We start from the raw sequence: 13766 nt of genomic DNA on the forward strand, positions 1-13766 counted from the left end.
GATAAGGATTTAACCGCTGTTACCAGAAACTACGTCAACAGATATGCAGAGGCTCAAATTGCTCAATTGTGTACAGACAAACCTGTATCCAGCCCAAAACAAAGCCTTCAAAGAACACAAGAATGCATATTTCATGTTTGATTAACTGGCTATTGACGAGGATGTGTATATGTTTCATGAAGTCCTAAGCAATAGTGAAGTTGGCAAGACTTGAATACGAAAGGAGAGACAGACATACAGAGAAAAATGTCACATACAAACATGCGAGTTTAAAGTGTTTTATATGGAACATTTCTGGCTTCGGGGGCAAATCAGAATACAGAGAGTTTAAAACTTATGTTTCAAATTTTGATATTATTCGTATTTTTTTAGAGAAATTTGGGAATATCCCACAAATTAGTTAATTTATAAGGATACGTATGCAGTATTAAAACAAAAACATAACATGCAAAGAGAAACTCTGAAAACATTATCTGATCAGTCATCACTTCTAATTCAAACATAATTATGAACCTTACAGTTGGATACGTTTATATTTTTTCTAGAGAATTCATCCATTCAAAGTTAAACACATTTGCAGTTATACAAGCATGATATAGCTCCATTAAAAGAGAAATACACAGGTCATACATGTATACTTGCTGGCTAGTTTAACTCGCATACGAGTACCAGCCCGATTTTATGAAGTATGATAGTAGCATTGACCCACCACTGATCATGCAAACAAATATCTAAGGGAGACAACCCATTATGGATAAAAAACTTCATACTTGTGCAGAATTAATGGACTTTTTAAGATGAGGACGGGGCAGATAAAGGCGTCAGAAAATATACATGTTGTCAGGATATCACGGTTACTATTATAGATTATGTTTCAGTTGATAAAAGAAACGAAAGTCAATATTAGTAGAAATTCGAAATTCCAGCCACTATTTCAATGAGACTGTAAATTTTCCAAATATACCGCTTTAAAGATGGTCCGAATGTTTCTGTCAGACAAAACATTTGACTCACTTGAAGAATAGAAGTTTAGGATAATAAAAATCTAACTATCGAGCTTGAACTCTAAGACAATGTAATATCAGAGGAAGACAATGTAATATCAGAAGAAGACAATGTAATATCAGAGGAAGACAATGTAATATCAGAGGAAGACAATTTAATATCAGAGGAAGACAATGTAATATCCTCTTAATATCAGAGGAAGACAATGTAATATCAGAGGAAGAAAATGTAATATCAGAGGAAGAGGTGAGAATAACAATATCAAACCTGAAAAACCGGTGAAATAGACGCTTGATCGAGTGATTTTGTTTTAAAAATGCGAACCTGTTATAGTATTTCCTCAGTGTCTCCTCAATTAATTAAATAATTATTTGATACAATTTATTTTCCACAGAACCGGTCGACAGCGATAAGAACTTTGGTTTTCAAAGATAATGCATGTAACCGATCCAACTCGAGAGGAATACGTATGTTGCCAGTTTTAAGAAAGATTATTTCAACTGTTGTGAATAACCCATTACATGACTGGGATGTACAAAATGAACTTCTGGGAGAAGAATGGGCAGGCTTCGGGTTTTCGTACTCAACGGATGATAAAATGTTCATTATATACACAGTAATAAACAAATGTCAGATGACAAAACGAGGGAAAGTTAATTCCAGGTTTTAGAGATATTCACACGGCTTTGATGGAGTAGAAACATATTAAACAAGTGCCAACATATTATAAATGATTAAATCAGTACAGATATGAACACTTAGGTTAAGTCTATTAAATCTTTAAATTCTGAGTAATGGTTTTTATTGTCAAAATGGAATACGGCAAAGGATGTGTTTCATATCCATTACTTCTTGCTATGTTTCTGATCTTCAGAGTGTCATGTCACAAGGGTCAACCTTGGACAAAATGAATTGTTGTATTCCGTAACAGGAGTTTTTTTAAGTAGGTACTATAAATGACACTGTTTTTAAACATCAATTGCAAATTAAACAAGCCAGAAATAATTAGGCTGCATAATTTCATCAAAAACATATATTGGTATATATGACAGTAAACACCGGCCTGTCAAGAAGCAGAAGCTATTGACACACTGTAAAATAGTTTGTCTAGATATGGAACGTTTCCTGAATATATGCTGATCCACAATGGATTTTAAATTTGCCAAATATCAGACAAGCAGCCATTGTTTAAGCGCAGCCTTCAAACCCGATAAAAACACCATAAATATGTCATTTCAGAGACTATTTTGAGCGCAGCTTTCCAGCCCATTAAATCACCAGAAACATATCTTTGGAGAGACTATTTAAGCATATCATTCAACCCTATTAAATGCACCCTAAAAGATCATCCGAGAGAATGTTTCAACGTTATAGTACAATCTATAGAAACACCTTAAAATATCATGAGAAAGACCTTTAAGCACAGCATTCTAACCTATCAAAACAACAGAAGCATATAACTGGAGAGACTTTTTAAGTAAATCATTCAGACCGATTAAAACAACTCTGAAAAAATTATTGTGGAGACTAATTAAGCATATAATTCAATTCTGTTGAAACATCATAAACGTATCAATTTAAAGACTACTTAAGTGTACCATACAGACCATACCGACCTGTTATAAGCTCTATTAAACATGCCATTGGAGAAGCCAATCAAGCATATCGTCCAAATCCATTAAAAATACCGTAAACATGCCATTGGAGAGACCGATTAAGCATATCGTCCAAATCTATGAAAAATACCGTAAACGTGCCATTGGAGAGACCGATTAAGCTTATCGTCCAAATCTTTTAAAATACCGTAAACATGCCATTGAGAGTCCGATAAAGCATATCGTCCAAATCTATTAAAAATACCTTAAACATGCCATTGGAGAGACCAATTAAGCATATCGTCCAAATTTATTAAAAATACTGTAAACGTGCCATTGGAGAAACCGATAAAGCATATCGTCCAAATCTATTAAAAATACCGTAAACATGCCATTGAAGAGACCGATTAAGCAAATCGTCCAAATCTATTAAAAATACCTTAAACATGCCATTGGAAAGACCGATTTAGCATATCGTCCAAATCTATTAAAAATACCGTAAACATGCCATTGGAGAAACCGATTAAGCATATCATCCAAAATCTATAAAAATACCGTAAACGTGTCATTGGAGAAACCGATTAAGCATATCGTCTAAATCTATTAAAAAATACCGTAAACATGCCATTGGAGAGACCAATTAAGTCTCTCGTCCAAATCTATTAAAAATACCATAAACATGACATTGGAGAGATTTGTTAAGCATCTTATTCAAACCCATTACAAACATCATAAACATATAATCGTAGGGTTATCCAAGTACTTCAGTTCTAATTAAAAAAAAATCGTAAACACACCAGTAGAGAAACCATTTAAGTATGTCATTCAAGCCTATTGAAAATACCGCTAACATATCATTTAAACCCTTTTTAAGGCTTTCATTCAAAAACCTTAAAAAACGCGATTAAACATCATGAAGACACCATCTAAGCATATAATTCAACGTATCATGAGAATATTTAAGCACATCAATCAAACATATTAAAACACCTTAAATATATCGGTAAAGAGACAATTTAAGGATATTATTCAAGCCTATTAAAACACACTAAAATATAATTTCTGAGACCATTTGAGCATATCATTCAAACCCATTAAACATGCCATAAACAGGTCATTGAGTAGGTACGTTCAGATAAAATCGTATTACTCCAAAGGCCAAAGCATATCAATTTAGGGCCGGCTATAAATTATTTTATATTCGCCCCCCCCCCCCCAACGCACACACACACACACAAAATAAAGAAAAAAATAATTATATTAAATAAGAAAGATTAAGAAAACTGGATCCTTGTGACGTTTCAATTAAACTGGTATTGTCTTTCTCTACTTCACATTTTGTTGTTACACGTCATCAACATAGGTGATATGCAGTAGTTTCAAAAAGTCAACAAATTTGGACTTTTAAATTAAGTTTACATGCAGATTTTAACCATAAAAGAAAGTAGCTATACTAACCATTGCTGGAGTTCTGAGAGGGAAGGGCCACAGTCCCGTGTAGAATTAGGATGGCACTGACGACGGCACCTACAGCTGAAACAAAAATATCAAGTATATATTATTTTTTTAAATATAACCTGAAAAATTGGGGCAACTGAACCTGACGTGAAAGTGAACGACCTGCAAGAATTTGTTATATTTGTAACATTTACGGTAAATAAATGTTCTGACAAGCTTTCATTAAAGTTCCACCTCATCTTCTCTTGCCTCAGATTATTGTAACTACTTAGAGTTATCTTTTAATTGTGATAAATTCTTGCCATGGCCATCATACAGGAAGAGAGGGTTGAATGTTCTCTGAGTCAGACTGGATGGTCATCATTAAACTATCCTTGCCGTATATCTTATTCGAAGAGCATAAGATCATTATGTTGAAATCAATCTAGTATAAGATCATTTTGGTCTGACCAGTCTTTGAAATATTTTGCAGTCTCAGTGACGACTAGCAATGAACTATTCCTATGAGTCTTTCTCTAATTTTTTCATGCTCATGAAAAACAAACATAAACTACATTTGTCATGATTTGTGTGTCTGCTAATTTACATGCATTTTTTTTTCTGTCCACCTGATGTGCATATAAATGCTTATATCCCCAGTTTGTAGTGAGTGTGTAACAAATGTTTGTGTTAAAGACAATTACATGACAGGGTTAGACAGACAGAGACTAAACATACCTCCGTTGTGTAGTCTCATTACCAGTTTCCATTCACCATTGGGGTGCTCACCCCAAAAATGGACGGTTGTAAATATCCAGTTGAATTGATTTTCCGATTTATTACATTCAGTTTTACGCTTCGTCAACAGGGGCGATGAAACATTCGATGGAAACAATGGCGACTGCAGATGAAACTCAATATCCGTCTCGCTCGATGCGTTGAATGTGATATTGACTTGAACGTGTTCCAAACTGTCAACAGCGTGAAAGGTATTTTGGCAGCCATCAGTAAAGAAAGTCCACTGAATTTTATCGAAGAATCCCTTGGACCTGAAATATTATATGTTTTATGTTATTTTCTTGTGGAAAAAAAAATTGTACAAAAATCTTAACATTTTTAAATTCAACAGGACCATCAGTTTTAAACTTGTTCTGTGTACCCCAGACGATTCAAGTGTTTCCGCGGTGTAGTCTATAAGTTGAGTTCGGGGTGGATGTGAAGGAAATGGAAATCCTGTAAACTTACCCTGGTACACACAAGAATAAGTGGAACCACAGAGGTGCAAAGCCAGCGTGTTCGAAGCTGTTTAACACTAGTTATGGTGGTGGAAACTACCGCTCTTTTGCTTTCATTTCAATCTGAAAACTAGCTCTAATGTCGGGAATATTGTTAATAATTATATTCATTTTTCTACCTGTTAACTTTTTCATTCTCGGAATCATGCAGTATTTCAATATACTGCACTGCTTCATACCGCAAAAACGTATGTCTAAAATAGAGTATTAAGTGTTATGAACTACTTTTTACTCTAAACAAACAATCAACGCTGGGACTCTTTCGATTTATTATATTTGCACGTGCATCAACTAAACAAGCTGCCATAAAACTTTAATTTAACAGTAACTGATTTTATATCTGTAAATTTAATAAGTCAAATGATTGTTTGCTTACTTCTATGCCAAAACTTAAGAAGGTTTATACACCTGTAGCCCATGTCAAGCTTCTTTATTTATGAAACTACCCATTAAAAGTGAGTGTAGCATCAGCTGCGATAGTACAATGTAAATTGTAGAATTACTTTCGACCATTACTACTGACTTGATAATACATTTGTGAATGATTATACCCTGAACGCTTACAACTAATGACAACACTCGACAATTGACACAGACACATTGTTAAAATAACCGAACTGTCTGCATGTATGTATAATGACTGTTACTGCTGGGTTAACTATTCTATGATGTTTTCTTTTTTGTACGAAGAGTAGGAAAAGAAAAATGAGAAGGACAAGAACGAGCAACTGTAGACTCCGATGCCCTTATGATAAGACCAGTGATAAAATGTTAGATAAAAAAAGTGAGAGATCGCAATAAAGAAGGGGTGGAATACATGCTACTCAGATGCGGAGTGGGGGGATAATGGCGAACCCAAAAAAGTAAGTAAACACCGTCCCCACGTGTTTCCATAGTACTACACCGCTGGGTTCTAATTATATAGGATTTATTTCACCTAATTTCACAAAACAGGCCCTATCGATGCAGCGTACTTCAATTGATTATTACTTTACTGCCTCAATGCTATAAACAGTCTGCTACAATCAATCTGAATTGATAGTAATTATTTCAATTTCTATAAGTAAAAGCACATAATATTTTATGTAATGTATAAGTTAACATTTATTGATAATTGATTTTATTTTAATATTTGTTATTTTCATTCATATTTATCCTGTTTATAAATAAAATGAACAGAGAAAAATGTAGGAAAGTACACAAAAATTAACAATAAGCAATAATCACGCTATCTACCACACAACGAGTTTCAACCTGAATGAAAATGTTACCTACCCATTGAATGCTTTAGGGAAATTACCAGCAACATGAAAGAGAACACGAACATATTTGTATAAACGTGATAAATTGAACCAATATAAATCTAGCAGGATCCAGTCAAGAGAATGAGCGAGAGAGAGGTGGATAATCTTACGATGTGACATTAAAGGAGGTGCACGTGTGCTTCTCTGAAACAGTTGTCCAGTTCAAAGATAATTGGACCATTGCAGTGGCATTCATTAGTCCAAATCCAAAGAAAGGACTCACTGAAATTATCAAAATAAACGGGAAACTTTAAAATCCTCCGTCGACCAGTTTAAAGAAAGTAACTATCTTCGCAGTTCTAAACCTGCATCGGTGAATTCCGCTGGGGGACTGACGAAAGGCGCTCGCCTTTATAGATCACTGACATCTCAGCTCTGTCCGCGTGGGTTCAAGTCTCGTTTCGACCAACGAGGATATGTGAAAAATCATTCCAGTCACTTTCCGTGGGTCGGTGATTCTTCCCAGAGGTTTATGTGATCTTCTTCCACCGGGTACCATGTATAACCTATCATGTGCTGAAAAATGTAGTTAAACCCTACACCATTTTATATTTTATTTTTAAAAAACACAAGATAAACCAACTGCTGCAGGTTTATTCTTACTTTAATTATTGGAAAACGGTAATTCGGTGATGGGCGTATTATATATTCTAGTAAATTATCGTCGAGAAACATCGAAATTACTTTGCACAAAAACCTAATATGGATCAATCACAATTAGTTTATTTTCAACAGATTTGACGATATAAAGATACGATGACATATTCGTGAAGGTAGAACGACAATGGCGTGATGTGTTGCCCCAATGCTGACAAAAGAGACCTAAGTGAGTTCCAGTTTAGATTTTTAGTGTAAGTGTTGACTGCATTGAGTTTTGCAGCACAGAAATGCAGTCGAATTTACACCAGTTGGACAAAGGTCATATTAGTTACTTTATCTCAGGGGTGAAGTTGTATGTCATTTTGGGGGAAATGTTTTTATTTTTATCTTAAACTTGACTGTAATCGAGTCAAAACATCACTCAAAAATGTCACTTTTGGAATTATCGTCTCAAGAATGGAAACTCTGGGAGAGAATGCTGATTTGAGCGATTTCACAAAGTTTTGTTCATTCTTGACTTCAGGTCAAAATAGTTTCCTTTTTTTTAATTTATTCCTTTGACCAACTGTTATAACGTTTGCAATTTGACACATAGAAAGTCTTTTGACTTCGGGAATAAACCTAGAAATTGTCTTTTCGGACAATATGACAAATTTTAATTTTACTCCTTACCTTTTTTGTTTATTTATTTATTTATTTATTTATTCGGAGGCAAATGAGAGTAACTGAGAAGAAAAATACTTCTGAGTAAACGTACAAACTAATGGATATATGTCCATCAGTTTTCAAGGCGAACGAGAGTATTAAAAGTTATTTAATTTCTTAATCAATGTAGAACTGGTATAACGGGAGGACTTGATAATACGATGATCTGTCTTTCATATCTTAAAAACATTATTATGTATATCAAATGTACAGCTGCTATCAATGAATACTTTGAGTGCCTATATCTAATTAATAAGCATAGAACCCAAGCAAGAAGATTAAAGAATAGATCAATGTGCAAACCCTTATAGGCATTAATGTATAAATAAATGGTCACTAGAGGCTTCTCTGAATTACAATCACAGCTTGTGTCAAAAATGATGTGAAGAAGTTTGTGATGCACTCTTAATATTTTAACAATAGCAAGATATTGGGCAGATATCATCCGTTTCAAAGAGTGAATATATATTGTTTGTTGAGCAGACGCAATCTTATTTATTTATTGATGTTGCTTTGTCAAATTTAAAACGTGTATTTCTTTTGATGATGATGATGATGATGATGATTATCAATTTCATTCGAGGCAATCAAAAGAAATAAGAAAGAATCGTGTGTTTTTACTCATTTGATACTCGTCACAGTAAAAAAATTAAACAGACCATATCATTTAGAGAATTGGTAAATGGATGGCAGTCGTCTGTCTACGTTATATTATTACAACTACGTTAAGGTATTCTACCTACGCTTTTAAAATTCGTCAATTTAAAACAAATATCGCCTTTTTACCACTTTACTTGCCTGTTTTCCCGACGCCATTGGTTATCCAATCACCATAATTTTGAAGATGCTCAAAGGATGCTGTATTCACAATTATATGTTGAACGTCTCTATATGTGAGGTTGGGACTAAAAAATATAAATAGTTAAATAAGTCTGAGTTTTGTATGTTAATGACGTAGATTCTCGTATTCACATATACGTAAATATTTTTGTTAAGTTAAGTCGTTAAGCTAAACTAGCTAATCTAAAAGTGATAAATACACGAAGATAAAGAATGTTATACTTTTAGAACTCTAATATATATATATGCAAAAGGCATAAATAGTTGCACGGCAAAAACAGAAGTTTTAATAAAAGCCTTATGTGCTTGCTTCCAAGTTCCATAATTGTTAGTTTTATAAATTTTTCTGAAAAATAAACATTGTTGAAAATAACAACTGGTGATGTTTACATGCACATTATGTGACACTTTCCATTGTTCAAAAGGAATTAGATCCATGGAAAAATCGGTTTATTTTTAAAACATTTTCTCAGAATAAACAATTAAGTATCTTCTCGTATATTAATGATAATAATAATATAATTTTTTTCATATAATTGAATTAGAATTAGTAATAGCTGATTATTTACTTGATATCAAAAGCATTCGTTTGGTCCCAATTTGGCAATATACACGTTCTCCTCAGAAAAATATGATTGCTTCTAGATTACAAACTAATTTAGATTTTCCCAGGAAATGTTTGAACTTCAGGTCAGGTTTTTATATTACTATATATATATATGGTCTCGTAAATAATATTACTTTTAAAATAAAAAGAGACACTGCTGAATGATGTTTTCAGAATTGTTTTTCACTTCTGTCCTTCCTTTTATCTCTGAAGTATGACCGCTTCTTATTCAAAATATCAAAAATTCCTCAGAATGCTCTTTCCATTTATTAAGACTAATGTCAGAGTCCTAGTTTTTCACTATGGATTTGTTTTTTCACATACTTGGCTCCTAGGGTCAACGCCACCATACCGCTCGCAATCGCTACAGATGATGATGTTGCCATGAAATTTGAAGTACATTCCTCCTTATTATTGGTGGTAGTAAACTGGAAAAAAAGTATAAAAGTAAATCCCTTTAGCAGGCTTCTTTTAACCTTAATCATTTATTTCATTTATTAAAATTATGTCTAAATGAACAGTTGGAACGTTTTTATTCTTCATCTTTTAAAGACTGTATATCCATCCAAACGTTCATGGTTTAAACGGAGCTACTTGACTTACCATAGTGCGTGTATCGATCTTGGTACCTTCTCCAAGTGTTGCAGCCAAGGCACACGAACATATCTCGGTGAATTCAGGTACGGAACCATTTATTCCCACGCTGCCTACTGTAATACCATGAACACCATTAACAAACCCATCAGTATTGCAGTCCCCATGGGCACCCAAGTTTCCAGCAGGAAATATGTACAACGAGCCTTTTCCTCTCCTTCCCTTGTAAAAGAAAAAGCCAATTTTAATAACATTGTGTGACATTTTAAGACTTATAAGTATGTAAGACAAATAATAATCTATATCGTATATTTATGGCTGTCACATTTTATATTCAATGCTCTAATGTTATTTTTTATTATCTTAATTAGGTGTTTTTCTGAAAGTATGTATAGTTATACATTTCAGTTTAGTATATATGGTATTTTACTAATGTAAACATGCTTTTGTTGCTGTATTTGTACTGACAATACTGGTTTATCATAATGCAAATATACAGTAAGAAAGCATTGAAATCGAACCAATTCATACAAGTTCATGGCCGGCAAAAGCAGGTCTAATAGGTCAGCAAAGACACATAAAAGGTATTTCAAATCCCTAATTCCTGATACAGATGGAAAAGCAAGGTGAATTAAAATCACAAATGGGGGCCACCTACCGGGACATAAGTAATACAGGACTCATTGGTTACCGAGACAAGGAATTCCAAGCGAATGGGTTACATTATTTTCTTCACCCATGCAACATATAAAAAATCTTGCTTTTTCGCTAACCTGACTTTTTGTATCTCAGTCCGGTTGTCTCAGTCAGGTCGTATCTGTAATTGCGTCCACGCACTAGAACTACCTTATCAAGGGATATAACTATTATTGTCGTGAGAAAATATCTATGTCAGAAACTAATAGAAAACTGTTCCAAACCTACAGGCAATACACATCACTGGTCACAAAAATCCTAACTCTCTCAATAATTACGTAGTAACAAGGACAGAATGTGTCATGTCAAACCTGGTTTCTTCTAACTCTATTAAACATCCACATTCTGCAACAGTTAAATCAAAGATGTGCATGCAGTCAGAAATAATAAATCATGCACTTACCAATCAGAAGGAATCATTTATCCGTCCGCACGTATATTCCACAACCAGATTTCCCTGTAGTATATACTTGCACTACTGCTAGCACCCCCGTCCCACCAGCTATGTGGTTCGGAGGAGCTACTGGGAAACCTATTACACAATTCCCCACTGCTTCAAATAGATTGCTTTATGTAGAGATAAGACAGTTAAGTGCTTTCAGCATATAAATACATATTTTCATTGCATTCTTACTAACCATGTATTGGACTAAAACTGGAAATAATGAGTCATAACATAACCATATATATATTACATGATAGGCTATACATGTGAACCAGTATATCTGGATAAGAATGAACCTGAGATAAACCACCGACCGACGGATTTCCACATGCGGAGACTCGATCTCACGTTAACCGGGATGTGTAAATCATGAAATGATCTGTACAGGAGGGTGGCTTAGACCAATCGGCCACACGGGGATCGTCTACAATTTTAATATTTCAAAATATGCATTATGTGAAAACTTTAGAGATTGAACCGGCAAGTTATGTAAGTTTCTCTAAGTTGATAAATCTTTTTTATACGATTTTCTCCATTCATTCTTCATTTCGTGTTTTCGGTAAAGGCTGCAAATTATTTGTTATGTATAAATAGTATTGATAAAGGAACTTTAATCAGATTTTTAGGAAGATTAACCGACATCTTTCTTTTTGCTAATATGCAAACCCATATAATATCAATATATCACATGAAATCATGGGTCATAATAATGTTTCATATTTGCTGACATATTTTACAAAATATTCCGACTGGAAAAATAAAGATACCAATATAACTATTCTACTTTCACTGGTATTTGACATATAATCACTGACACTATAGGCCTCCAGAAGCACAAATAAATTTCTAGGATTCCTTAAATAATACCTTTGAGAGTGCCTTCAGTTTTCCTAAACACATTATTTTACTTGGGTATCTAAATGAGGACTTGCTAAACACTAATTTGAGAAATATCCGGGATATCATGACATTCAATACTTCAGACAATACAATTATTGACCCTACAAGGATCCCTGAAATCTCGTCGACTTAACTTGATCCTATTACAGTATCGAGTACAGTTGACGTGTGACACTCAGGTAAAGTTCCTGTTAAACAATGTATAAGTGACCAACAAGCCACATTTCTGGTAAATAAAAGTGCATTTGATTTGTATTCAAGCTACAAAAGAGAAGTTTGATTCTATAACAAGGCTGATTTGAACAAATTAAATGTGATAATCTTAAAACAAAAAACTTGGAAAATAAATTTCAATGTTGTTTAACATTAATGAGTCGTAGAGTTACCTCCTTGTTTACCAATTTTTAAAAATAAATATGTGTTTCTTCAAAACTTGTAAATATACGTCCAAATGATGAAGTTTATTATAACATTAAATTGCGCAGAAACATGAGAAAGCGAGATCGTATAAAAATAAAACAAACAAAGAATATCTCCCGCCTGTGGTCACAATTTAAAAAGTTAATAAATAAGGTAAAACAACCAAACAAAATTTGCAAAAGAAACATTTTGCTCAAAATACGATAACACTGAAAATTGAAGATTGGAACCTCAAGGAATATTGGCATCCAATTAAATATTTAATTAAGCAGAATAAAATATATAATGCCGCCACTTGAGTAAAGAACATACGATAGTAAGAGCATTTACTGACTTATACAAAGCATAATGTTTAAAGGTCGTTTTTACTACAATATTTAAAGTGGATGTAACGTAGAACATAACAACACTTTTGAGGCTCCAAACGAGGGCTTGCCATTTAATTATAGAACAACGTATAAACAATTTCCAGGATCCAATGAATAATATAAAGATTTCAACAATATATGTAAGAATTTTTCTAAGAAAGACCAAAATGATGAATAAAGTATCCAGAGAAGCCATTCCTGTATATCTATCTAAGCAATATCTTTCATCAAAGAGATGCTGATGGTACTCCAAATTTAAGGTCCACGAGAAGTAAACAGTACCAAGGCCAAAGAAGGAATTGTGTAAAAAAAAAGTTTTCAATATACTGGTCCACTGGTATGGAACAACATTCCCAGTGACATAAGGCAGGCTCCTAACATTTCTTCTCTTCATAATCAATGTCTCAAATGGATGAAATCTTTAGACAATAGAACAGTTCTAGTAAAATAAATACCGCCTGCTTTTCTGTAGTTTTGCATCATTTTCACAGTTGAATTTTTCAATGCTGGATGATATTTTATATTTTATATATGTCTATGTGTTCACAGATGCATGTTCCTATGTTCCAAGTTTGATACTTTGAGTTTTTAAATCACTCAATTTTTTAATGTCAACCCAGATTCTTCACATCATGTTATATATACTGTATATATTGTTCATAACAGGTAGAAGGCCTCAAGGTAGATTAATTCTGTAACTAATTCAGTTACCTTCTCTAAATAAAGTCTTTATTATTATTATTATTATTATTATTATTATTATTATTATTATTATTATTGAACTACCTCAAATATATTACAAGGCGAATGAAAATTATCAGAACTAACAATTATAGAGCAAGATATGTTAGATTAATAAAAACTATACCCAATCAAAAGGCTTGTGGATTTGATAAGATCGGTCATCAAATGTCAAAAGGTGCCTTCCCATCCATTGCAAAATCTCTGTGCATCT

General features: G+C 33.4%; 1 protein-coding gene across 3 annotated transcripts in view; it reads right to left on the reverse strand.

Annotated features, from left to right (window-relative positions):
- LOC149805254 (furin-like protease kpc-1) overlaps window positions 1-13766 on the reverse strand; it is a 69469-nt gene that overhangs the window by 4644 nt on the left and 51059 nt on the right. For all 3 annotated transcript variants that reach the window (XR_016418409.1, XM_089948874.1, XM_089948886.1), the window contains exons 8-13: window positions 9992-10204; window positions 9713-9816; window positions 8740-8846; window positions 6747-6858; window positions 4776-5086; window positions 4059-4133 (exon numbers count right to left, since the gene is read on the reverse strand). Coding sequence is in view for 2 of the 3 variants with exons in the window: in XM_089948874.1 (XP_089805000.1) it covers window positions 4059-4133; window positions 4776-5086; window positions 6747-6858; window positions 8740-8846; window positions 9713-9816; window positions 9992-10204 (922 nt within the window). In the remaining variant the exon portion in view is untranslated. The remainder of the gene's footprint in view (window positions 1-4058; window positions 4134-4775; window positions 5087-6746; window positions 6859-8739; window positions 8847-9712; window positions 9817-9991; window positions 10205-13766) is intronic.

The sequence above is a fragment of the Sinohyriopsis cumingii genome, chromosome 2, assembly GCF_028554795.1.
Source record: "Sinohyriopsis cumingii isolate HCF-2022 chromosome 2, ASM2855479v2, whole genome shotgun sequence".
Taxonomy (NCBI): domain Eukaryota; kingdom Metazoa; phylum Mollusca; class Bivalvia; order Unionida; family Unionidae; genus Sinohyriopsis; species Sinohyriopsis cumingii.